This window comes from Harmonia axyridis, chromosome 3 (genome assembly GCF_914767665.1).
Source record: "Harmonia axyridis chromosome 3, icHarAxyr1.1, whole genome shotgun sequence".
Classification (NCBI taxonomy): domain Eukaryota; kingdom Metazoa; phylum Arthropoda; class Insecta; order Coleoptera; family Coccinellidae; genus Harmonia; species Harmonia axyridis.
In genome coordinates this window covers 51,392,889-51,419,417 of record NC_059503.1, presented here as the reverse complement: position 1 = coordinate 51,419,417, position 26,529 = coordinate 51,392,889, and the positions used below count along the sequence as shown (strand labels likewise).

Below are 26,529 nucleotides of genomic sequence, written 5' to 3'. Positions count from 1 at the left end.
CCTGTTGTTCGCCATGGATAACATTCGATGTCATCAAAACAAATAGGACCATGTTCAACATACATCGTAATAGTATTTTTCGGCAACCGTCCGGGAAGTGCTCACTTCCCGGACGCTTTTTCTCTGAGAAAGTAGCATTTCCCGGCCTAGTCCGGAAAGTACGTACTTCCCGGACTAGGCCGGAAAAGAATCATAGAATTCATAGCAACCGAGATAACGGCTGACAGTTCATATGAAATTAGTTGTCAAAAATTTGCATGTTTTTTTATCGCAATCGCAATAAAATATGGAAAGCAGCAGCGATAGTGTTATTTTACATGGTTGCCGAAAAAATATTGTACGCAACACGCCCGAAAATGGTTTTTTTGGACTCACAGACTTCCAGGACTCGCTTACGCTCGTCCTGGAATTTTGTCTATTCGTCCAAAAAAACCCTATTTTCCGGACTTGTTACGTAAATTACTATTTTATTTATATTCCACGTTGTTGGATTGTTGAAGTCAATCTCTATGTTAGTTTGGAGTTCATGATTTTGTCGATTTTCTTCGTTTTCGTGATTTAGACTAGATTCTAGTTTTATAAATATTTTTTGTTCACTTTCGCTATCTGTAGAACTTGAATCAGAAATATCAGAATGAGTAAGACTGACAGTTTCACTCACTTCAGTAGTACACGGTTTTTGTGGTAATAAAAACTTTGATATGTCACTTGTGTTGGCTTTTAAGGTAGCAGTTTTTTGAGCACGTAGTGCTTTATTCTACGCTCCTGATAATTTATTGGTGGCATGTCTGCAAAAAAACAATCGTTAACTTAGCATAAGAATAATATTTGGATGGATGATTGATAGTCAAAATCCTTTGTTTCATTTTTTTTTCATACGAATTTTTTGGTAAGAAAAATTATAATTTCTGATTAAATAAATAATTGAATACACAATCAAGAATCAACCCATATCTAATATTAGTTTTCTGTTTTATTTGAATTGATCTATCTCCAAATGAAAACTATAAATGGAAGAGGGAACACGAACCATAATGCCAATTTTGCAAGCCCAGGATATTTTTGATTGATATTTAAAAATAATTTTTTTTTTCATGTATAATTTTTTCTCAACTTACCTGAAATACCACAATTTCTTTGGATAGAATTTAAAATATACAGAAACTCGAAAACACAGTAAACACTCAACATAGTTTGAAATAAGTGTATACTTTCCGCCGGAATAAAAATGTAGCAATATTCAGATGTCCCTAGGAGCGTACAAATACTGGGGGTAATCAACCCCACCCGAGATTTCCAAAATATAAAATTTCAGATTTCGCAAGACGAAGAACGAATATTTTCCCATAAAATGAACGAATAATCATTTTACTCTCTTTTGAAATCGACACGACAGTAAAAAATCGGACCCTTTTACGGTTTATGAGCTTTTTACCGCTTTCAAGATTAGTACTTTTATTGCACAACGAGCTCGTCTATGTCCGGTGTTTATTACTTTCCCTTTATCTATCCGCTTTGTCGGCGTTGCTCCTATCTCCCATCTCACATCTGTGATTTTTGCATTCGTCATCGGTATACACTCATCCGTTGTTTACTTTTTTTGTATCGCCTGGTGTTCCAATATTTTTTTCTTTTGATATTTTTGGGCGCCCCTACGAACCTTGCGCCGGTGGCGAGTGCCACCTTCGCCACGCCCTAGATACGGTAATAATAATAATAATATAACTGAAGGTACTGAAGGTTTTTCAATTTTTTGTTTTGATTTAAAATTTTTTTATGAATAATATTATTAATGTGTTCTCTAGTGTTCATATCAACAATATCGAAATCTAGAGGATGTAATCTACTAGTTAACTCTGAATGAATTACCTTTATATAAATATTATATATGTCTCTCTGGTGGTATTCTTTCTTCATATCGTTCTTGAGCCATTTCTTCATTCCTTGTAATCTTCCTATCTTCGCTGCTGGACTCTTATTGTTTCTTCTCAAATTGATATATTTCGGGAACACATCTTGATGTAGAAATTTGGAATAGAACCAAATGTTTTGTGTATTCTTTCTGCTTCTAAGTAGAAGTTTAAAATACCATCGGACCCAGAAGCTAATATCTACTTCTAATAAATATTTAATGGATTCGGTCCTTACTTGGCGGAAATTCATTATAAATAAAATAAAACGAAGTAATTCCACTATATTATTCAATTGTTACCAACAATTGTTTCGCCACACTGTGGCTTCATCAGGCTACATTTCTGAACTGATAAGAGTACAGAGGTTTTCGGAATCTTATATAGGAGCAAAATTGACAGAAAAATATTCGAAAGGGTTTCATAAATTACGAAGTTATATTGGACAATTTGACGCCTGGGATTTCCAAACTATCGGAAGAAATTCAATAAAGGGGATGAGTTTACATCCGTTTGTTTGTTCAACAGAATATTTTGGGTATTATACCTGTTTATTTCTAGGGATTCTAGGAGGGAGTGTTAGTCTTAAGCTCTTGTTTTCTAAATGAAGAATTTCAAAGTTATTATTGAAGGTATGATCCCATTCTTTCAAGTGATTAGCGTAGGTTGAAAACGAACTATCAGATGTATAACTCTTTTGGTGTTCCTTTATCCTTTTATTGAAAGATCTTCCTGTTTGTCCAATATAAACCATAGGGCAATCATTACAGGTTAACTTGTAGACACCGGATTTATTTTCTTTATCTGTTTTATCTTTATTGTTTTTAATGAACATCTCTAAGTTGTTACTTGTTTTGGAGGATATTGTGTAATTGAATTTTGTCTTTAGGTATTTAGCAATCTTTTCAGAAATATTATTAACATAAGTTAACGAAAAAAATTTAGTAACAATACCATAATTTACCTTAGGGTATGTTAGACTCGAAGCTTGCTTTCTTTGTTTATTTCTCAAAATTTGATCAATAACATGTGGACTGTAACCGTTAATCACAGCTATTTGTTTAATTAAATTTAATTCTTTACAAAAATTAGCATGATTCATAGGTATATTGATTAATCTATGGATCATACAATTGTATGCAGCCATTTTTTGGTTTAACGGATGGTTAGAAGTAGCATGGATGGTAGTATCAGTATGTGTAGGTTTTCTAAAAATACTGAAACTATGAAAGTTATTATTTCTGGTGATTGTTAAATCAAGAAAGTTGAGTGAATTGTTATGTTCAATTTCAGAAGTGAATTTGATACTTGGGTGAATGTTATTGATAAATTCTGTGAACTAAGAAAATTGTCTATTTGTACCTTTGAAGCAACATATAATATCGTCTACATATCTAAACCAATAAAGGAAATATTTTGTGTTATTGTTAGAGTGAATTTTGTTTTCTAAGTTATTCATGAATATTTCTGCTAGGATTGGACTTAAAGAGTTACCCATAATCAAACCTTCATCAGACTTATAAATGGTTTCATTAAATTGAAAGTAATTTTGACTGAGGCATATTTCTAAGCAATTTAAAATGTCATTCATTATAATCGGATTTGTATTATTGGTAACAAGAAATTCTTTTATTATTTTAATAGTTTCTGCTGGGGGAATGCAAGGAAATGAGTTCTGTACATCGAAAGAAACAAATTTAGACTTGTTAGGCAAATAAATATGTTTTATTTTCTCAATCAGTTCTAAACTATTTCTTATCGAGTATACAGAATTAAATTTTGTTTCTTTTTGTATAATTGTTATTAGAGCTCTGGATAATTTGATGCTTGGTGCTGAAATGAAAGAAACTATAGGTCTGATGGGGTTATTATCTTTATGAAGTTTTACTAAAGAATATAATTTTGGAATCTGTGGATTCATTAAAATAAATTTGAGTATTTGTTGATTTTGGAAAAGACTAACGGATTGATTTATTGTTTCTTTTATTATTTTTTGAAAGGAATTAGTTGGGTCTTTTTTCATAATTTTGAATTTTTTTGGATTTAAGAAGTCTATTGTTTTTTCAATATATTCTGATCTAGTTAGGGCGACAATACTGTTTCCTTTATCGGCTCGAGTAAAAACTAAATTATTTTTATTGCTTTTTGGTGTTGTTTGTTGTTTGATAGTTTGGAAATCCCAGGCGTCAAATTGTCCAATATAACTTTGTAATTTATGATACCCTTTCGAATATTTTTCTGTCAATTTTGCTCCTATATAAGATTCCGAAAACCTCTGTACTCTTATCAGTTCAGAAATGTAGCCTGATGAAGCCACAGTGTGGCGAAACAATTGTTGCTAACAATTAAATAATATAGTGGAATTACTTCGTGTTATTTTATTTAGGTTCCACACTTCTTGCACTGGTTTTTTTTCTTCGATTCTAAATCCATTCTTCTCAATTTTTCTATTTCTTCTTTGGAGTATAGATCAGTCATGTTTACTCTTTTGTTGACGTCGATGTTTCTTCTTTGGTTCTGAACTTCATTATTGTACTTCATTTCTATTGAAATTACAGTTCAAGGAGGTATTAAACGAAACACGTGTATTAACTAGACTTATATTGGATACACTATATACAACTTACATGTAGGAACGTTGAGGACAAAAACTGGACGAAACCATGTTGGGTTCGCCATCATGAAGGAAAAGAGTCATAGAATCGACAAGCATTACAGATATTCTGTGACTCCACGGTATACAATTTTTGTTAAATACAACACCCCACTTAACAACAAATTAACTGAGACTAAATCTACTACAAATCTAGAATTCTTCTGATTCAACAAAGGTTTCGTCAAAATATCAGCGACTATCTCCTCAGTCGGTTTATATTCTAGGCTTATGAACTTGTTTAAGTATGCTTCTCTTATGAAGTGGTACTTAATATCTATGTGTTTTGTCCTATCGTGGAAAACAGGATTGGCGACTAACTTTTGTGCACTCTGGTTATCATTGAAAATTTTAATGGAATCAATTCGTCCTGTTATATCGAAAAATAAATTTCTAAGATACAAAGCATCTTTAGTGGCTTCGCTTAAAGCCATGTATTCGGCTTCAGTGCTTGAGAGTGCAACTGTTTTTTGCTTTGCACTTTTCCAAGACACGGGACCTCCAGACAATTTGAATACATAACCTGTATATGACTTTCTGTCCCTTCTGTCTGAAGCCCAATCTGCATCAACAAAACCTATCAAATTCATATCTGATTTTGAAAAAATTAATGACAAATGTTTTGTACCTTTCAAATACCGAAGCAATCTCTTCGCACATTGCCAATGAAATTTAGGGTAATTATTATTGAACTGACTAAGAGAACTGACAGCATAGGCAATATCGGACGAGTTAAAACAGCCAGATACATAAGGCTCTCGATAAGAACATTTTTATCACAAATAAGTTCATTTTGAGGAACGTTGAGATCTACACTGCTATTAAGAGGAGTTGACACACTTTTACAATCTATTATATTAAATTTCAACAGAATTTCATTAATATAGTTTTCTTGATCCAAAGATATGGTATTAGTGTCATAATTTCTTTGAATTCTAACCCCTAAACATTGTTTAGCTTCCCCTAAATTTTTGATTTTAAAATTTAAGCTTAAGGGCCAGTTGCACCATTTGCCTAAACATTGATTGAAATTTAAACATTGATTAATTTCTGATTTCTCTTGAAAACTCAAGAGTAATCAACGTTCAAATTTTCAATCAATGTTTAGACAAATGGTGCAACTGGCTCTATATGTTCCTCTAAAAATTCAATTTCTGACTTGTCATCTGAGAACACAAAAAAATCGTTTCATATAAGTCAACATATGTCAACGAATTATTTTTCTATTTCATATAAAGACATGGTTCGAATGAGGATTTTACATTTACAATCCAACATAACTTCATCCACTCTAGAGTTCCATGCTCGACTTGACTGTTTTAAACCGTATACAGCCTTCTTTAGTTTATACACTTCATTCTCATGTCCCTAAACAATGAAACCTTCTGGTTGTTTCATGTAGACGTTTTCTTCAAGAAAACCATTTAAAAACGCTCTTTTTACATCTAAATGAATGATCTTCAACTCATAGTTCACCGCCAAAGCCATAAGAAGTCGAAGTGTTGAATGACGCACCACATGAGAAAATGTCTCATTGTAATCAACACCCTTCTTTTGCGTAAATCCTTTGCCATTAGTCTAGCCCGTTAACCTTGAACGCCCGCTGTTAAAAAACTGGAATTACACGTTTTCCAATCTTCGAATTTGTTACTTGGACTTCTTTGAAACACAAATGCGTTCGGATAGGTAGATAAAAGTTTAGCGTATAATAAAGATTTTTAATGGTAATAAGCATAGGTAGTTAGACAGTTAAACAGTCACACCGAAAATCGGTGTCCAATAAACTGGACACAAACTACACTATATACAAAAACTTATTTGTTCGGTTCAGAACCGCGTTAAAAGAGAGCAAAATTTTTTTTTTTTGAAGCAAAGGAACTAGTGTGAGGCTCCAGGCTCATCAAGAGCGAGAATACTCACTAAACCTAACCTGCTGTTTCTTAGGTTTCGGGCATAAAGCCTATAAACCATTTATCTCTTGGTCGGATAAATTTCTACTTGCACACTATTGTGCTGAGTTATTCTTCAATTTGATGTGTTTTCTTGAGTTTCCTATATATTAAGGTCATCGTGTCGCAATTGATCCCTGGGTCTTTTGCGGTATATTATCATTCTTCTTGCATATTCGGCAGGATCGTAGTCAATAAATCTTCTCAATTCTTCGTTGGGATGTTCTATCAATTTTTCGAATATTCTTTCGGTTTTTTTCTTCATGAAGTCAGTGAAACTTTTTCCATTTTAGGTCTCTGTGGATTTGGATGTTTCTAACAAACCAAGGAGCATCTATTGCCCATCTTAGATATTTATCTTCCGTTGATTGAATTCTCTTGATGTGGTTCTTTGCCGCGTATCCCCAAGCCACTGAGCCGTACGTGAGCTGGGGTCTGGCAACGGCTTTAATTATCCTGAGTTTGGTGTTTATGTCCATTCGGCTTCTTCTTCCGATGATTGGGTATAGACGGTTCATCGCTTTGTTGGTTTTATCCACCGCATACTTAACATGTTGTTTCCACGTTAGTCCCGTATCCATGATCACTCCTAGGTATTTTGCTTTTTTTGGCCATTCAACTTCGTTGCCATCAATTGATAATTTTTCCTCCATTTGTAATCTTCTCTTTTGTAGTAGGATAGCTTGACTTTTCAGTCATTTCATTTCAATCTTCCATTTAATGCACCATTTGGTTATTTCATCTGCTGCTTCTTGTAATCTTCGGTGTATGATATTTGCTCTTCTGTGTTTGACAGCTATTCCCGTGTCATCCGCATAAAGGGTAAGCAAATTTCTCGGATTCCTTGGTATATCATGTATGTATATATTATACAGGAGAGGACCTAATACTGATCCTTGTGGGACTCCTGCTTTTAAGTGTCTTAGAGTTGATTTTTCATCTTCTAATTCAACGTAGAAATTTCTATCCCTTAAGTAATTTCTGATGATTCGGCACATCTTAATTGAGTATCCCACTATTCTTATCTTATAGGCTAGTCCTTCCTGCCATTCTCTGTCAAATGCTCTTGTTACATCTAGTAATTACAGTTCAGTAGCTTGTTTGTTTTGAAAGCCTTAGGTGATAAACTCTGTTAGTCGGAGAAGTTGTTGTTCAGTTGAATGCTTATCTCTGAATCCGAATTGTTCTGTTGGTAGAATATTCAGATTTTCGGTTTCTTCTTTGAGTCTCTTGGCAACTACTCTTTCTATTATCTCTCCTAGGGCTGCTGAAAGACTAATCGGCCTCTAGTTTTGCGGGACTTTTCTATTCTTTCCAGGTTTATTGAATACAATCACTTCGGTCTAAGCGTTGAGTTTGATGCTTAGTGAAAATGAAGCGCTTGAGTATTCAGACCACTGGTAGACGGTTCAGGGGTACATTCATCATTAACAATTAATGAAACTGCTGTTTCATACAGCAAAGTATTATGCTTCTGCGAGCCGATGTTACACATATTTCGTGAATGGTCTTGATATAAACAATTAAAACATAAATTTTTTCTTTGACATGTTTTTTACTTTCCTCTAAACTAAATTCTTTGAATCTGACACACTTGAACACAGAATGTGTGTATTGTTTCTAATACAATTTTTTCGGGTATATATCAGTGTAGCATGTTTTTGTTTTTTTTTATGATGAGTTTATAGGAATCTTTACTTTTACTGTATGATAATAATAATAATATGCAACTTAATTTTAATTTGGAATTTGTTTTGCTTGAATGCAATGATATCTTAGACTTAGTTTGCTTCTCTGGGCTTATATAAATTTTCCATAATTGATGCTCTCTTGTCCAAGAATTCAAGAAATTGAGTTATATTCGGAAGGGCTGATATATCATCTGTTTCGAATGCTCTCCGAGTACTATGATCAATTTTCTTTTCCATTAAATGAATTATAAGATATTCAAATAGTTCTTCCTTAGAAAACTCTAAATTATTCAATAATTCTCAATGTTTTCTAAGATGTGTAACAAAATTTCTAAGACCTTTTGAGTACACATTTTCTATTTCTAAAAGAGACGCTACATGAGTTTTAATTACTGAAAGTTTACTCTCATCTCATATCTTCCTCTCAAAGGTTTGAGAGCAATTTCAAAATTTTCATTAGACAATTGCATGTTATCTACCATATTCAGGGGTTCACCCTTCAGGAGAGATTTGAGATACATCATCATCATCAGGCTGTATTTTTCCATTGCTTCTAGTATACGGTTATATCCGGCCCCAAGGACTAAAAAATGTGGGGAAATTCTTATCCTTTACTCAACACTTCAGAAGCAACTTACTTACAATTCTTTCAATATCTTGGGGGTTGTATTCATATGTCATAGCGCCTTTAATCGCTTTTTTTTTTCTGTTCCACCAGTTGTTTGATTGGAAAAGGCTGTTTGGCAACTATGTTTGCTTTCAGCCATTGATGGTATTCGCTATCATAGATATCTTGATTAGAAACGATATCGAATCTGAAGACCCTATATTCGTTTCCAATTCGTACTCTGAATCCCCGAAAAAAAAATTAACGTATAATGTGCCAATTTTGTGTTGATTCAGTTCCAATTTGAATATGAAAAACCAGACATTTTTATGCATACCTTATTCGTTGTAGTCCTTCCTACCTTGGCCTACGTTGGCTGTTTCACATACATCCAATATTTGGGTAGCTACATAAATCTCCTCATTTCCGTTTTGGCCAAGTCCTATTTTAATGAAACAGCCTATTGCTATAGAAGCAAAACATGGCATATCAATCATTTTTTCCACGTTATTCCTGGACAACCGAATCAATTTATTTTCTATTTTACTTGGCACATAAAGCTTTTCTTTAACTCCCTCTTGACTCGGGCTAGATTTCGATGGCGGCGACTTTGAATCGTGCTTAGGATGTTTAGAATTAATGCCATCTGGGAATACCTCCTTTGATCTCAACTTCGATTTCCTCCGTTCTGGCTCGGCTCCTTCCCTCTTCCTTTTTTTTGCGTCTTTGCGAGGTAGCGTGTTTTCTTTCAATTCATCGCTAGGCTTCACGATTCTGTAGGTAGTTTTTTCGCCTTTTCTTATTATTTTAATTTTGATGCGCAATTTTTTATAGTCTTCCTTCTTTTCATTGCTAGCTCCGATCTTTTGGTCACTGCTAGCTTGCTTTTTTTTAATCAATCCTAGCAGTTTCCTCTTCTGAAGACTAAGTGTTGTGAGCAAAACTATTTGTCTAGACTTCAACTCCAAGTAAGTTGTAAAATGAAATAGTCTCTATCTTAGACTTTTCAATACACTTTATATGTAAATAATTTCTACTTGAATTATTTCAGAGGGTAACAGTAATAAATACAATACAACTTACTCGGTAACAAGTTTATTTTCCGAGAGGTAGAAAAATATATTGGTAAAATACTTTTGTTCATATCTTCTTTTTGTTTAAGGTCCGGAATTTAAATTCCCTTCGCATCTAATTTCAATTTCTAAGATGTGTAACAAAATTTCTAAGACCTTTTGAGTACTCATTTTCTATTTCTAAAAGATAAGCTACATGAGTTTTAATAACTGAAAGTTTACTCTCATCTCATATCTTCCTCTCAAAGGTTTGAGAGCAATTTCAAAATTTTCATTAGACAATTGCATGTTATCTACCATATTCAAGGGTTCACCCTTCAGGAGAGATTTGAGATACATCATCATCATCAGGCTGTATTTTTCCATTGCTTCTAGTATACGGTTATATCCGGCCCCAAGGACTAAAAAATGTGGGGAAATTCTTATCCTTTACTCAACACTTCAGAAGCAACTTACTTACAATTCTTTCAATATCTTGGGGGTTGTATTCATATGTCATAGCGCCTTTAATCGCTTTTTTTTCTGTTCCACCAGTTGTTTGATTGGAAAAGGCTGTTTGGCAACTATGTTCGCTTTCAGCCATTGATGGTATTCGCTATCATAGATATCTTGATTAGAAACGATATCGAATCTGAAGACCCTATATTCGTTTCCAATTCGTACTCTGAATCCCCGAAAAAAAAATTAACGTATAATGTGCCAATTTTGTGTTGATTCAGTTCCAATTTGAATATGAAAAACCAGACATTTTTATGCATACCTTATTCGTTGTAGTCCTTCCTACCTTGGCCTACGTAGGCTGTTTCACATACATCCAATATTTGGGTAGCTACATAACTCTCCTCATTTCCGTTTTGGCCAAGTCCTATTTTAATGAAACAGCCTATTGCTATAGAAGCAAAACATGGCATATCAATCATTTTTTCCACGTTATTCCTGGACAACCGAATCAAGTTATTTTCTATTTTACTTGGCACATAAAGCTTTTCTTTAACTCCCTCTTGACTCAGGCTAGATTTCGATGGCGGCGACTTTGAATCGTGCTTAGGATGTTTAGAATTAATGCCATCTGGGAATACCTCCTTTGATCTCAACTTCGATTTACTCCCTTCTGGCTCGGCTTCTTCCCTCTTCCTTTTTTTTTGCGTCTTTGCGAGGTAGCGTGTTTTCTTTCAATTCATCGCTAGGCTTCACGATTCTGTAGGTAGTTTTTTCGCCTTTTCTTATTATTTTAATTTTCATGCGCAATTTCATATAGTTGTTTAGGGTTCTGTCGTCAGCAAACTTACTTCAGAAACAGAGCCACTAATTCGAGTTACGTGACGAGTAGAAAAAAAAACACAGGGTAAAATTTACGGCTGGTTTATTCCTTAACTTTGGTTTCGTGAACAACCTTACACAACGAGTACCGAGAGGCGAGAGAGAGAATATGTTTATCTGGGGTCTCGAGCAACCCCTAAAATTACTAAGATGGTAGTGATAACCATTGCGGGGGTATGCGGCGTTGTCACGTTGGAATATAAATCCTACAAAAACGCAACGAATAAAATACGTTCAACATGCCGCCCCCCTTGAAAGGTCGGACCTTTCAATAAACCAAAGCTACTTAAAATTATCGAACTACTTAAAATTATCGAATTACATAATAATAAACATGAATAGTAATCGGTACAATATTGCCCCTATCAAGACATTAGTGTTCACAAATTATTCCTGCTGTGGCAGTAAACATAGCTTAGCTACAGAGCGTTTGAACACAGAGCACTTTGTTTTTACTTTCACCACACGCATAATATTGTCTCGACCAGGATACACTTCGACAATTCTACCCATGAGCCAACACAAAGGAGGAACGTGATCTTCTTTCAGGAGGACCAAAGCACCAACCGTGACTTCAGGATCTATCTGGAACTGCCATTTTGTACGCTGCTGCAACGTGTGGAGATATTCCTGGACCCAACGGGACCAAAAACTTTGAAACATCTGCTGCATCAGACGATAGCGCTTCAGATGATTCACCTTGGTGTCGTACAATTCCGCTTGCGGCACAGCAGTCAGTGGTCGACCAATTAAAAAATGAGCCGGAGTCAGCACTTCTAACTCTTCGGGTGTAGTCGAGAGGGCTACTATAGGTCGTGAATTCAGAACAGCCTCCACTTGCGTCAAAACCGAATAAAATTCCTCATAAGTCAACAATTGACCTCCCGCAACTCTTTTCAAGTAGTGTGGTACACGATTTCACGGCGGCTTCCCACAAACCGCCAAAATGAGGTGACCGAGCTGGTATGAAATGCCAGTCAATCTTGTTACTAATTAAATAATCTGAAAATTCGTCGCTTCGAGTAATATTTTGAATGGCTTTCAACTCGTTATTAGCTCCGACAAAGTTAGTCGCATTATCGGAATATAAATCAGAGCAAATACCTCGTCTAGAAACAAACCGTTTCAACATACTCAGAAATCCTTCGCTAGACAAATCCGAAATCAACTCGATATGAATGGCCTTTGTGCTCAAACAAACAAAGATACACAAATAACCCTTGATAGTTTTGCGATTCCTAAGTTTACTATCTTTTAAGTCAAATGGTCCAGCAAAGTCAACAGCAGAATGCAAAAATGGAGGAGCTGGATTGACGCGAGATGTTGGTAACTGGCCCATTTTCGTTGCTAAGCTGGGTGGATTAGCTCGAAAACATTTTATACAATTTCTTACACAATTTTTAACCGCTGACTTGCCGTGAATGGGCCAAAATTTCTGCTATATATGCGACAGTGTGGTGTTTACTCCACCATGCAAACAACGATGATGTTCGTGCCTTATGTGAGTGTCGATAGAGCGAAATGCTTAACCCATTAAAGCCCATAATTCCCCCGTGAAGATTTTCAACTGAAACTTTGTCTGATGAGTTATTTAGACTCAAAAAGTGATATTGTGTTATAAAAATAATGATCGAACATGCAGGAGAGTTACTATGAAGCGGCAACTTAAGTTGCCACTGGGATAATTCATGAAGAAATTTTCCAAAGTACAATAAAACTAGCATATCAATCGTATACATCTATTGTGATTCAACCGTATAATATTTCCTATGAAATTACATAAAATATTATTATTTTACATCATGAAAAATTTTGAAACACTCATCAGGATGAACAGGAACTTCACACTTCTTGCATACAAAAATTGTACGCCTGCCACATACTTTACAACGGCGATACTTGGATTCACCTTTTTCGATGAAATGATCTGTTCGATCTTTTCTTATTTCTTCGAGAGCTGGTGTGAACTCTAGAGATGATCGAACTCCTGCTACCATTGGAGGACTGCCGTAAGACTTCAGAATGAAAATAGCACACTGACGTCTGAAATCCAATAGAGGAATATCATGCCCAAGGCGACGATACAGTAACCAACCTTGTGTGCTGCATACATCCACAGTCCAAGAGAAATAAGGCCACCACCATTTTTTCGACCTGATTCTGTTTCGGTAGGAAGCCAAAAATTGATCAGAAAGATCTACTCCACCCATGTTACTATTGTAACGAGCAATAGGACCTGGTACTTTGACAGAAATGACCTTCTTTTCAATTCTGGAGTATCGGTTTGACTTTGACATAGGATGTACATTATCACAATTAGTAAGTACAGTAACAACATTGTTGTCATTCCAACGGACTGCTAAAATATCTCCTGAAGAACTGGTGGATGTTTCACCTCTGGGTTTATTTTTCCACGTTTTTTTATCTGGAAGTTTCATTGAAACACTACAGCGATTCTCACGCAGAGTACCAGTTCCACCAAGTCCTCTAGAACTAAGCTCTTCCAACAACCCAACCGATGTAAAAAGATTGTCAAAGTAGAGTCGAATACCCTTTGACAATTTCATGTGGTCTACAAGTCCAATTACTACGTCACCTCCTTGACCGAGTCCAGTTTCTGGAAGACGAGTTGAACTTCCACAATAGGGTTCAACATGATGGATGTATCCAGATGGATCCGCGGCAACCCATAACTTGAACCCAAATCTGATAGGTTTTCCGCGAATAAACTGTTTGCACCCATGCCTTCCGTAATAAGGAATCATACTCTCGTCGATACTAATAGTGGGCCCAGGACTGATTTGTTTGAAAGAGTTGTTGAGGTGATCAAAAATAGGTCGGACCTTGTACATTTTATCACTTCCATCATTGTTTTCATTGTTGGCAAGGTGAATAAAACTTATCAGTTCATCGAATCGGTTTCGACGGATGGCATCGGAAACTAAGTGCGAATGAACATCTGGATCTTGTTTCCAGTAGAGTCTTCTATATGGAAGAGGGTGGTAACCTGCCATCAACATAATTCCGACAAATGTAATCATTTCTTCAGCAGTGGCATTCAGGTTGTGAACGAGTTTCTGCATAGCATAACGATTAGTTTCGGTTACGATATGACTCAATAAATCTTCCGAGAAGTAAGCCCTAAAAGCCTCAATAGGGCTTTTTACCGTTTCTTTCAGAAGATCTTCTGCTACCGGTCGGTATTCGCATTCAAGTTCAGGAATACTTGAAGATAACCCATTCATTTTCGGCTTCCAAGTACGTTCTGTGGGACGCTTACGTTTGGTGCTTCTTACTCTTGTCTGCGAAGAAGTCGTCGGTCTAGGTTCTTCTGAATGGTTCTCATCTTGGACGACTGGATTGCCGTGATCATCATCGATTTCTGGATTCTGCATTTCCACCTGAGAGCGTAATATACGGGCAGGAAGGTGGTCAAAATCTCCAACTACCTCTTCATCCGATAAATCAGAGTCCTTATCTGTATCTGCACCAGGAAGTTCATCAGGTGGACATATGGCTATATTGGTGGCTGATATGTCCTCATCGTTCTCGATAAGGTCAATTAATTCATGAAGAAGTAATCCAGTGCCTGATCTTCCACGAGTATACCTGTCGAAATCATTCAGTAAGAAATGTAAATATTGCAGAAACCGTTGTCACGTGTTCCCGTTGGCCACTTTAGTTGCCATCAAACTTTGCCCGTATGGCAAAAGCAAAATATTGCATGAAAATATTACTGTGAAGAAGAAATATACTGCTGAATTCATATTGAATAAAACTGGTACAAAAATACAAATGTGCATGCATTATTGAAATAGAATACTTACAATCTCTCATCGACGGCCATTATGGTGAATGAAAAAGTTCAAGAGCTCTGAATAAATCGTTATACACTAACTCACTGTTTGACAATATCTGACTGACGTTTGTGCTATTCGAGACAGGACATATCACATGACCGGAATTTACCAATGGAACTTCAATATCTATGCGCGTGCGCATAGAATGTAGTCGAATGCGCCGTGGCAACTTAAGTTGCCACGGGGCTGTAATGGGTTAACTTTCTGATTGGGGTTTTCGCGCCAAACGATCCTCTGTAAATTGACATGATCCGGATGAATTAAAATCTGACGGTACATTTTGGTCAAATCCCCAATCAAAACTACTTCGTGCTTCCGGAAGCGAGTAAGAATTGAAAACAGATCATTCTGCAACACTGGGCCATCCATCAACACGTCCTTTAAGGAAATATTCGAGGTAGTTTTCGCGGACGCCTTGAATACTACTCGTAGCTTGGTGGTCGAGCTTTCTGGTTTGATGACACAGTGATGGGGCAGATAATAAATGGGCGTGATACAAGTTTCGTTTCGTGAAATTTCCCTCATGTGGCTTAAACTTTCATATTCCTTTAGAAATTTCGTGTATTCCTCTTTTAGACCCCTATTTTTCGAGAGCCGCTGCTCTAATGAATACAACCGTTTAAGGGCCAAATGTTCAGAATTGCCCAATTCCCACAAATTTTCCTTTAAAGAAAGTTTCACAATGAAACGACCTTCCGAATTTCTGCTTATCGTTTTTTGGAAATGAGCTTCGCATTCCTTTTCTTCTGAACTCAACAGACAATTCTTCTCCTTTGAGATTTCTTCAATTCGCCAAAACCTTTCCATGAGAGCCTTTAAGGAATCTTCTTCCGAGAGAAGAAGAAAATTGTGACTCTTTCGCTGCACTTTTGGCACATCTCCCGCTACTATCCAACCTAACTTACTGTTTTGAAGGGTCGTTAACCCATTTCCTAATTTGATATGGCCTGACAATAACAGATCAAAGAAAAGGGAACAACCGATCAAAATATCAATCCTTCTAGCCAAATTGAATTCTGGATCAGCTAGAGGTACCTCAGGAATATTTAAGGAAATTTCAAAACTTTCCTGTGGGGAGAAATCGGTTATTTTCTCGATAACAAGACATTGAATTTTAGTTTTGAATTCCATTTGTTTCGACGAAAGACAAATGTAAGTTTCTTCCGAGATCGTGGTTTTTATTTGATCGATTCCACAGATAGGTACTTTAATTTTGCGTGTGGGCAAATTCAACTTTTCCACCAAAGACTTTGTTATAAAATTTGATTGCGAACACTTCACATTTTGTTTCTGTATCTCCATGTTCACTTTATTCCATCTTCTTTTGTTTCTTATTGTTTTTTATTGATCTCCCGTTTTCACTCATGTTTTTGTAACTTGCCTGTGTGACGTTTTCTTTGTCTTCCCTTCTGTGTCCATCTTCTTTACTCCCTTAGTAACTTCTTATTCTTCGTCGATTTCCATTTCATCGAGTTCGAAGTTTTCACAGCTTCTATCTTCTGTTCTTGGGGGGGCTTTGGGGTCTTTTTCTTTGGTTTTTTGTAGACTGGTTCGCCTACTGCTTCCTCGATTTCGTTTTCATTTTTCCTTTCATTATTCTCCTCTTTCCTCACACGTCTGTGCAATTGTTCACAGATATCTTCTATGTCTACCTTGTTCTTGAGCAAATAATTGCCCAAGGCCACAAAATCTTGTATGGTTTTATCCATTTCGGTTAACTCCATTAAGTCAATAACTCACTACAGTACTAAAAAACTTCTTGAGTCGTAACGGAACACAAGATTCACTTTACGTCTCAATTACCACGTGTTCACTTCCACTCTCGTTTTGCGCACCTCGCTGCGCAACCTTCACTCTATAACAGGGGTTCCCAATCTTTTTCAGCCCGCGGCGCAGTTACAAATTTATTATTTTGTCACGGCTCCCTACCTTCGCTAGCTATTTGAAAAAGATACAGTCGTAAGAAATAGGTACCTACAACTATAGTAGTTAGGTTAGGTAGATAGGAACAAAAATTGAAACATCTACAATATGAAATTAAGTTTTTTTATTATATGTAAGAGAATTGAAACAGAAAACAACAAGAGAGACTAAAGAAAAACCAAAATAAAATATGATAGTTAGGTACTCAGTCAAATCAATGTGACGGGTGAGCTTGGTGATCTCCGCACAGTTTTTCAAAGCGGGGAATAAGACTTGACACTGCTACTCTCATTTCTTGCTCCACATTGATCCTTGAGCGATATTTGTTCTTGATTACAGCTACAGCTGAAAATCCAGCTTCACATAAATATGATGTTGCAAACGGAATGAAAATTCTTACAGCTTTTGAACTTAAATTTGGATATTCATTTTGAATCGATAACCAAAACTCCACCAAATCGGAACTGGTGAATCTAGTTTTAAGGCTGCTGTCGCAAGAGAGTTCAATGAGACTCTCTTCATCTTGTGATGTGAATCCTGGTGGAGCTTGTGCATGGAAAGGATCTCTGATCCACGCAAATTTTTCGACATCATCATGTCCAAAGTACTTCGAAAACCATTCGGTGAGCTTCGATAGGTGTCCCGTGAAAAGAACCATCAGGTCTTGTGAGACAACCAGTTCATTAGATGCAGCATATTTATACAATTGCGGGAAGCAATCTTGACCACTGCCTTCATTCATTTTCTTTATCCACAACTGCAGTTTTTTTCTAAACGCCGCAATCCTCTCCAATAGTTTCAGAATGTGCGTGTTGTTGCCTTGCAAAGAGAGATTCAAATTATTTAGTTTCTCAAATATATCGCACAAATATGCTAGTTTTAGCAAAAAATCTGCTTCAGTAAAATATTTGGCGTTTTCATGACGTTCTTGCTGTAAAAAAATTCGAATTTCTTCGTGTAATTCGAACACACGAAATAAGACATTTCCACGTGAAAGCCATCGTGAATTGCAGTAATACAGCAGAGCCGTATGTTCAGCTCCCATATCTATACATAGTTTTTTAAAAAGTCTGGCCTTTACAGGCCTAGTTTTTATGTAGTTTACTGCACCAATTACACATTCCAGTACTTGGTTCAGTTCAGAGCTCATTGATTTTGATGCAAGAGCTTCTCTATGGATGATACAATGGGTCCACATAGCATTCGGTGCTTTTTTACGAATAAGCGCTTGTACTCCCCCATACCTGCCAGACATGGATCGAGCACCATCAGTACATACACCGATACACTTTTCCCAATCCAAGCCACTTTCTGCAATAAACTTGTCAAGAATTTCAAACAAGTCTTCGGCCTTCGCACTTTCGGTAATGCTTTTGCAGAATAAAAGGTCTTCGACAATAATATTGTCAGCCAGAAAGCGTACGTAACAAATGAGATGTGCATCGCTATTACTGTCAGTCGCCTCATCAAGTTGCAAACCAAAATCCTTGCTTTTCATTTTTTCTATTAATTGGTAATTGAGATCGTCAGCTATGTCATGGATTCTTCGACTGATAGTATTGTTAGATAAGGGTACCTTGGAAATTAATTTTCCAGCCGATTCTCCCACCATAATATTCACCATGTCGATAGCAGCTGGTAGGATAAGCTCTTCTGCAATAGTATGAGGTTTTTTGCATTTTGCCACCCTGTATGCCACCTTGAATGATGCTAACAGTGCGTTGTTAGGTACTGAGGCTTGCTGAGTGAATACGTTCTTTGTTTTTTTTAAATTTTGTAATTTCCGGTGAAAAAAATCACGCGATTTTGCAACCATAGTTGGATGAATTGTCTCGAGATGTCGCTTCAATTTACTTGGAAGCATACTTTCAGATGATAGTATTTTCAAACAAAGCACACACTGCGGTTTTTCTTCATTGTTTACTTCTATTGAAGTAAAACCGAAGTCCAAATAGCTATCATCGTATTTACGATATTTCCGCTTCTTTGCTTCCCTGCCACCACTAGTAGATGCTTCCTCACTATCATTTGAACTACCGACTTGTTTTTTATTTAATAAAAATCTATCCATTTTGCATGAGATATTTGATGAAAAAGAAAGCGAAACAAAACACAAACAAAGTGAAACGAAACACGATAACACACAAAACACGATAACATAACACGTCCGTCGCGCGGCTCGCTTGAAATAAACTGGCATTGTGATTGCGAGCAAGCGATTGCGGGCGGGCAAAGACGTGGGAGGGGTAGGGGTAGGCAGTGTTGCCAACCAGCTCTCGACCAAACAATAGTTTTCAAGCGCGTAGGTACTTTTCGGCGAGTGAGCGACGACGACGCGCGCGACGTAAGTAGGTAGGCACTGTGTACTGCGCGGGTACCCGCGCAAAATTTTTGGTTTCGGATAATGATAGACGATCGACTCACGGCGCGGCGCCCCTCTTTAGTTTCTACGGCGCACCAGGGCGCCGCGGCGCCCACTTTGGGAACCCCTGCTCTATAACGTTTACTACTCGATTGTCGACTGACTGAATACTTTTGTTGAATACAAGGAGTATACAAGACATGGAATATTAAAATGGTTAAGTTCGGCCATAGAAACTCAGCCGCTTCATTCTCAATTCTTGTTCTTGCATATTAATTTAGAAAATCATATATTATTATAGAAAATAATATAGTGATAATAAATATAGCAAACTAAAATGGTATTAGATGAATAAAATAGATATAAATAATTAAACTAACAAAGCCAAATCATCAAAGCGACGGTATTTGGGTATGCTACCCTAAATACATATTGGAGAATTGTGGGTAATATACAATTCTCCAACACCTAGTGCAGATGCCATTGCCATATTTGTTGGAACACTATCAAATGTTATTGAGGTAATAATTACTGAGCTCTTATGGAGAAATTCCAAACAGTTATTCAATATACTAGCCTTCTCTCTACCAGTTAAACCAATGGAACAACAGGAATCTTCCAGCTACTATTCAAAGAAACCAGCATAAATACCAAAGCTTCCCTGACCTCTTCCAAATTCTCAGTGTTATCATTTAAACCCAAATCTACATATCCATACATTTTTTTGCTATTCCATTCAATATTTTTTTTCTGATTGATATTTCATCAAACACTAAATTGCACAATATTTGATGACCCTTTTGGGCAGCATCCATGTATTTTATTTTGATTGCAGAAAGAGCTTCTTCCATGAAACCTGGAGAAGCATTAACGGTGGAATACTACTTTGCAAGCGTTCTTGTATGGGGTAACACATTCGAAAAAGTTCGACGAACATAATTATAGGCCTTCTTCGAATAAAAATTCAGTGTTAATGCACACTGCCTCAGTTGTGGTGAGAATTTTCTTTTTCGTTTGCTCAATAAGAGAGAAAAACGTTGCTTGGCTGATTCCGTCATTGAACTCTATGAACTTAAAGTATGTGCTTTATCAATTGATTTTGAGCAATTAAAAATATTCACATTCAAATTCATTTCAGCACTCTCTGAAATCCAGTTTTCCTTTCTCAAATCACTTGTCAAACTCTCTAGTGAGTATATTTTATTCTCCCTCCTTCTTCCTTTGGCTTGTAAATTATTTATTTTCATCTTCAGCTTGTTAACTGTATTCCTAATAATGTTCCAACAAATTTTTCTCCTATTTGGATCCTCCAGATCTTCATATTTTATGTCGCCAAAGAAACGTGGCATATTGAGTTTACGCCTTCAATTTTTCAAATTAAAACTATTTACAAGCAAAAATCTGAAGCAATTAAAAAAAAATAAGCAGGTTTAGAATTCACATTTTCAGTTTGATATTTGAAATTCCAGGGTTAAATGGTGTAAAGACTGCAACAAATGTTCCAACAAATTTTTCTCCTATTTGGATCCTCCAGATCTTCATATTTTATGTCGCCAAAGAAACGTGGCATATTGAGTTTACGCCTTCAATTTTTCAAATTAAAACTATTTACAAGCAAAAATCTGAAGCAATTAAAAAAAAATAAGCAGGTTTAGAATTCACTTTTTCAGTTTGATATTTGAAATTCCAGGGTTAAATGGTGTAAAGACTGCAATTTCTATTGCTAATCCCGGCTTATAAAATAAGACTTGCGCTTCTCCTATTGTTTTTAATTCAAGCATACCAATTCCCATTATGGACTTGGCTTAAGGCGTTATTTTACAACTCAATTTTTCTGCTATACTTTTTTTTATCAAAGAAATATCTGAACCAGTATCAATGAGATAAGAAATTTGAATTATTTTATCTTTGTGTTCGAGTTTTCCGTTTGAGTATTGACTAATTTTTGAAGAGCTTTTAGCTATAAATGTTTTATTCTGAAGTTTTTCTCATTTTGTTTGAAATAACAAATTTCCACAGTGTGTCCGCTTTTCTTACACATATTACAGAATGGAATAGATTTTGCAGTGTACGGATGAAAAGCACGTTTCTTTGGCGATTTGCAATCAAATGCTTTGTGACCATAATTACCGCAATTTCCTCTGAATGGTTCAGTCTTCGAGCTACGTGGCCTTTTTCTATTTTCATGTGAAGAAGTAAATGCAATTGGCGTATTTAGGCATTTTGATGTAATGGGTATACTACCATCAAAGGTGGAAAGCAATTTTAGAAGTTCTGTTTCATTGTTTGGTGATTGAAGCGCGACTCTATTTTTTACTTCGGCGTTCTCTATATCATGGGTTTCTAGACTCAGAATAATCTCCCATAGGAAGCCAGCAAAAAATTTTTTGATTGAGTTGAGTTTGGCGTGTCCATACTCTACAAATGAACTATTAATGACTATACACGCTTGGAGTAGTAGCTGGGACCGTATTCTCGACAAGTGATCTTTCAAAACGTATACGTTCATTCAGTGTTCAGAGCACTGAAAGAACGTATACGTTTTGAAAGATCACTTGTCGAGAATACGGTCCCTGGTGTTTCCCGCTGCTACCAAGGCCTCATACTTCTTGGACAGCATCTCTTCATCTTGTTCATCTGGTTTTCCATTCTACCAGTTTTGGATCCTAGGAATGGATCGGATCACAATCGCTCTCTTGGATTTAAACAGGGTGTATTTTTCCATTGCTTCTAGTATTAAATACGGTTCGAAGGACCAAAAAATGATGGGAACATTTTTATCCTTTCCTCAACACTTGAGCAGACCTATTTGTCTAGACTTTCAATCGAAGTAACAGTGACGGCTCGTGCCCTCGAGATGTGGGTCGGTCACACATTTGAATAAACATAGAGAAAACCTCTCATGAATACATATAAATAAATGTATAAAATATAAAAAAATCTTATAAAGACCACAAAAAATATTGTGGAAATGATCGCATGTATTCTGGTCAAAATGTATGACCTTGCGTACCCTTTATTCATTTTTATAGATCAAATCAATTCGACGATCTTTCTTTGTCGCGAAGTCATCAATTATTTTCGCGAAAAAAATGTTTCCTCTGGCTAGTTCTTTAACTAAACCTCTTTCCATTGATATCAGTGCCAGGTTATTTAAACGGTCTTGAGACATCGTGTTCCTACTGAAAGATTTTATTCTTTTGAGCGCTGAAAAACTTCTTTCTACTGACGCGGATGTTGGTGGCAGGGACAAAATCATACAACATAACTTATATAATTCAGGAACATCGGACACAATATTATTTGAGAAAATGAATTCCGTAATACCATTCAGCGTATTTGAATTGCCGAAGATAGCATTGTCCGAGTACAAAATTTGTAATTCACGTTTGAGTCCATCCTTATCAAAAAAGTTTTTGTAATTATCGATCAAAGATTTGAAAGGTATTTCCGGAAAATTACGAACGTATATATCAAATTTATTGAAATTCACTAGTTCCAAAAAATGAAGTGATGAAATGCCTTTAAACCTTATTTCAATTTAAGTTATAATTATAGGTACATCCAGAATTCCACAAAAAAGCCGTTTCATTGAGGAAATATCCGTGAGCTGAATTTCGGAATCTATTTTACGTTTTCGACGTCTAGTACTCGGTGGCATTACTTCTGGGAGTTTTCTACTTCTGAATATAAGCGAATGAAATACTCATCTTCTGTGCGAAATTTTTTCAGAGTCGATAATATCAAATTAAAAGAGTGGAGAATGAATAAAAATTCGAAATCATTCAACATTTTCTTCAGACCGGTAGCTTCACGTATTGTAATATCATCCCATTCATCCAAATTGTCGCTGATATGATCAAAAACTTCAATTAATTTTTCGCTCTTATCGAATATTGTTTTTACAGCGCGAGATTCGAAACTCCAACGAGTTTCCGAGCTAGAGGGTAATTTTTTTTTGCAAATTTCGTCTAGAATATTAGTGCTTTTACTTGATTTAGTGAAAAACGACGAAAATCCTAAAAGAGTCGAAAAAAAACACTCGACACTCATTGATTTTCTTGGTCGAATCTTGTCACACTAAATTCAATTTATGTGCATAACAGTGCGTGAATAGTGCTTGAGGAGGAATTGTTTTTATTCGCGCTTGTAACCCATAGATTTCCCCCGCCATCACAGCTGCCCCGTCTTATGTTTGACCTACTAATTTAGTCGCTAAATTGAAATCTTTAAAATTATCCAACAAGGTATTGAAAATATCATTCGCGGTTCGGCCTTTACTAACATCGAAAAAACCTCAAAATCGTTCGGATATTTTACCGTCTCGAACGAAGCGGAAAATTACTGACATCTGACAAAAACATTTAACATCCTTTGTCTCGTCTATTTCCCAAGAAAAGCACGCAGAATTATTTATTTCCTCGCGAATTTTCTCCCTCGAAATCTGCGAAGGAGAACTGCTAAGCCATGTGCATGCAATTATCCCCCCTACTGAGGTACGGCTGGCCGATCTTACCCCGAGGCGCGAATTACAGAACTTTTGAAATCAGAATGTGTTCAAAGTTAGGAATATATTTATTATATTTTCATGATCAGAAAATCAATACCTAACTACTATCGAACGACATAAATAAGTTCTTTTCTGATTAAGACGTAATATGATATAATTAACCATTCATTTGAATATATTAATTATATTTTCATGATCTGAAAATCAATAGCTACTATCGAACGGCATAAATAAGTTCTTTTCTGATTAAGACATAATGTCTCATAATTAACCATTCATTTAATTATCAAATATTTGAAATAAACTGTGAAAAGTTGCTGCTTGACGCTCTGCAATAGGATAACCGGCCGGCCGACCCTGTGTATTGGGAAGCGACCTAACATCGAGTTGTTGTGCCGTTCTACTGAGTGGTCGTATTCTGGGCGTATGTCGTAGTATCTTTTCCTTTACGTAGCGCTCTCGGTAGCGCTGGTTCCGCCATCGGCTCTTGGCCGACCTAACGTGATGAGATGCTTTCAGTGACATTCCAGGAGTTGCAATTGTATAATTGTAACATTTGTGTTACATTTCAGACCTAATGTTACGGTGTTACGTACAATTCTGGAATAACCTGTTTGGGGTGATGTTACGAAAAGTAACCATTTACGATTGTGGTTTGTTACAATTTATGAAAGGGAATAACAACGCTGGATGCTTTGGAAATCGAATATTGGGTGGGTCCGAAAGAAAATATTGGCCGGTATAAGTTATATTTTCCTGTTCTGAGTGGAAATATTTATTACCGAGGGAATTTGGATATCGAAATCGATAACTCCGATTGAGTTTGAATATCTAGAATTATTTTCTATTTCCCGATAATTTTTGGGTCGGCCCGGCCGACCCTGACGAGCCGTCCCTGCGAAGTAAGTTCTAAAATGAAATAGTCTCCATCTTGGACTATTCAACACAGTATATATATAATTAATTTCTACTCGAAATATTTCAATAGGTAACAGAAATGAATACAATACAACTTACTCGGTAACAGGTTTATATTCTGAGAGATAGAAAAAATATTGGTAGAATACAATACTCATTCTGTTGCCTCAAATTGCCATCAGTTGACCAGTGTCCCTCTTTGTAGCATTTTAGTTTATACACCCGTTGAACTTTTCGAGTCTCCTCTTCAATTTCAGACCTCTTCTCAGCCTCTAATCGAGATACGAAGGTCTTGATCTTGTCTAAATTCATTTCTTGGTTTGATGTCTGTCCCCTGATCAGATCTGCATTTCGTAATTCGGGTATGACTGGTGATAGGTACACAGCCTGATAAAATGGAGATCTCATCAATTGAGCAGTTAGCTTAATCACATCCTCGCAAGCTTCATACTCTCGTACTATCGAGTCGAATCTTTCGCAGAAATCATCGACCGATTCGTGTTTCTCCGTTTTGATGGAGTACAAGCGAGCTCTTACTGAAGTGTGTGTCACATTTGACTCGTACTTCCTGGAGGACCTCAAACCCTCTACTTACTTCAACAGAGACTCGGATATTGAGAATTTTCTTGTGATAATTCTCGTCAATTCTGTTGATGATGTCTCGTACCCAATTATTTCCCTTGGATCCTAACTTTTGCAAATTTGCAAGCTTTCGAAATGTGATTTAATTTTTTTGCAATTATTACATTTTTTAATTATATGCTGGGCACGCTTTGGGCTTATGAAAAGACAAAAATCTTGAACATTTTTCATTATTATTCCAAAATTGTTTACTTGACGCAAAATGTTGATCGGACGTATTTTTACAAGTCAGTTCATTTCTATGATTATTTCGAGAAGTATTGTACTTCTTTTTTCAGGTATTGTATGTCAGCAACCTGTAAACATGATTGCAATTTTTTCTTCTGCTCCTGCGTCACTTCCCAGGTTCTGCACAGCTCCGATGCTTTGTCCAATTCCACATTTCCTACTTGTAGAAGAAGAAGGCTTTGTCCCTTACTCCTAATACAATCCTGTCTCTTATCATTGATGATTCTTGATCTCCGAATTCGCAAAACTTGACTAATTTCTTTAGATCCGTAAGAAAATTATCAAACGGCTCACCATGTGTTTGGTTTCTTTTGTAAACTTTATATCTGTCGAACACCACATTTTGTATCGGTGAACAATATTTGTCGAATGACTTGATTATTTCATTTAATGTAGATGTTTCTGGTAAATTGAATGTGAAAAATAATTCCAGTGCTTCCGATCCAATCGCGTTCAGAAAAGTTGCCTGCCAAATTTGCTGCAGTCGAAAATATCTCGTAATTCGTTTTAATTATCTCCAATTTGTGTTAAGATTTCCATTCAGTACGAGCGCTTCAACTGGTTTTATATACTGGGCCATATCGATACCATGTGGTGTGAGAATTATGTGTTTCTTGATTTTATCTTTACAATTGTTAGCTTTATATATTTTTCACAACTCAATAATAAAGTCTAATAAAATAAAAAAGGTTTTATTCTCAACTCGCTATTCACAATTCACATCTCAATATTCTCAACCACAGAACAGCTTCTCGAACATTCCATCTACGCTAACCTCACTTCCTTGACCATAGATTAATATTATACAAAACAAAAAAAACTTATTCTTTCTTATTTATTGCTTAATTTCGTCGGGGAGCGGGGACTACATAATACAAGCGCA

General features: G+C 36.2%; 4 protein-coding genes across 4 annotated transcripts; all 4 read right to left on the bottom strand.

The window, feature by feature from the left end:
• Positions 1–9,148: 9,148 nt before the first annotated feature.
• Positions 9,149–10,466, bottom strand: LOC123675454 (RNA polymerase-associated protein Rtf1-like). The gene is made up of 3 exons (XM_045610814.1): positions 10,340–10,466; positions 10,106–10,284; positions 9,149–9,772 (listed from the first exon to the last, which is right to left on the bottom strand). The coding sequence occupies exons 1-3, from the start codon at positions 10,464–10,466 to the stop codon at positions 9,149–9,151; spliced, it is 930 nt and encodes a 309-aa protein (XP_045466770.1).
• A 2,462-nt stretch (positions 10,467–12,928) lies between these two features.
• Positions 12,929–15,265, bottom strand: LOC123676866 (piggyBac transposable element-derived protein 3-like). The gene is made up of 2 exons (XM_045613121.1): positions 15,031–15,265; positions 12,929–14,812 (listed from the first exon to the last, which is right to left on the bottom strand). The coding sequence occupies exons 1-2, from the start codon at positions 15,048–15,050 to the stop codon at positions 12,994–12,996; spliced, it is 1,839 nt and encodes a 612-aa protein (XP_045469077.1). The 5' UTR covers positions 15,051–15,265; the 3' UTR covers positions 12,929–12,993.
• On the bottom strand, positions 15,190–16,365 carry LOC123675453. Its single transcript, XM_045610813.1, has one exon. It carries the CDS (start codon positions 16,363–16,365, stop codon positions 15,190–15,192), a length of 1,176 nt encoding a protein of 391 aa, XP_045466769.1.
• Positions 16,366–16,922: 557 nt separating this feature from the next.
• Positions 16,923–19,057, bottom strand: LOC123675451 (zinc finger BED domain-containing protein 5-like). The gene is made up of 2 exons (XM_045610812.1): positions 17,387–19,057; positions 16,923–17,331 (listed from the first exon to the last, which is right to left on the bottom strand). Exons 1-2 carry the CDS (start codon positions 19,055–19,057, stop codon positions 17,326–17,328), a joined length of 1,677 nt encoding a protein of 558 aa, XP_045466768.1. The 3' UTR covers positions 16,923–17,325.
• Between the last annotated feature and the right edge of the window lie 7,472 nt (positions 19,058–26,529).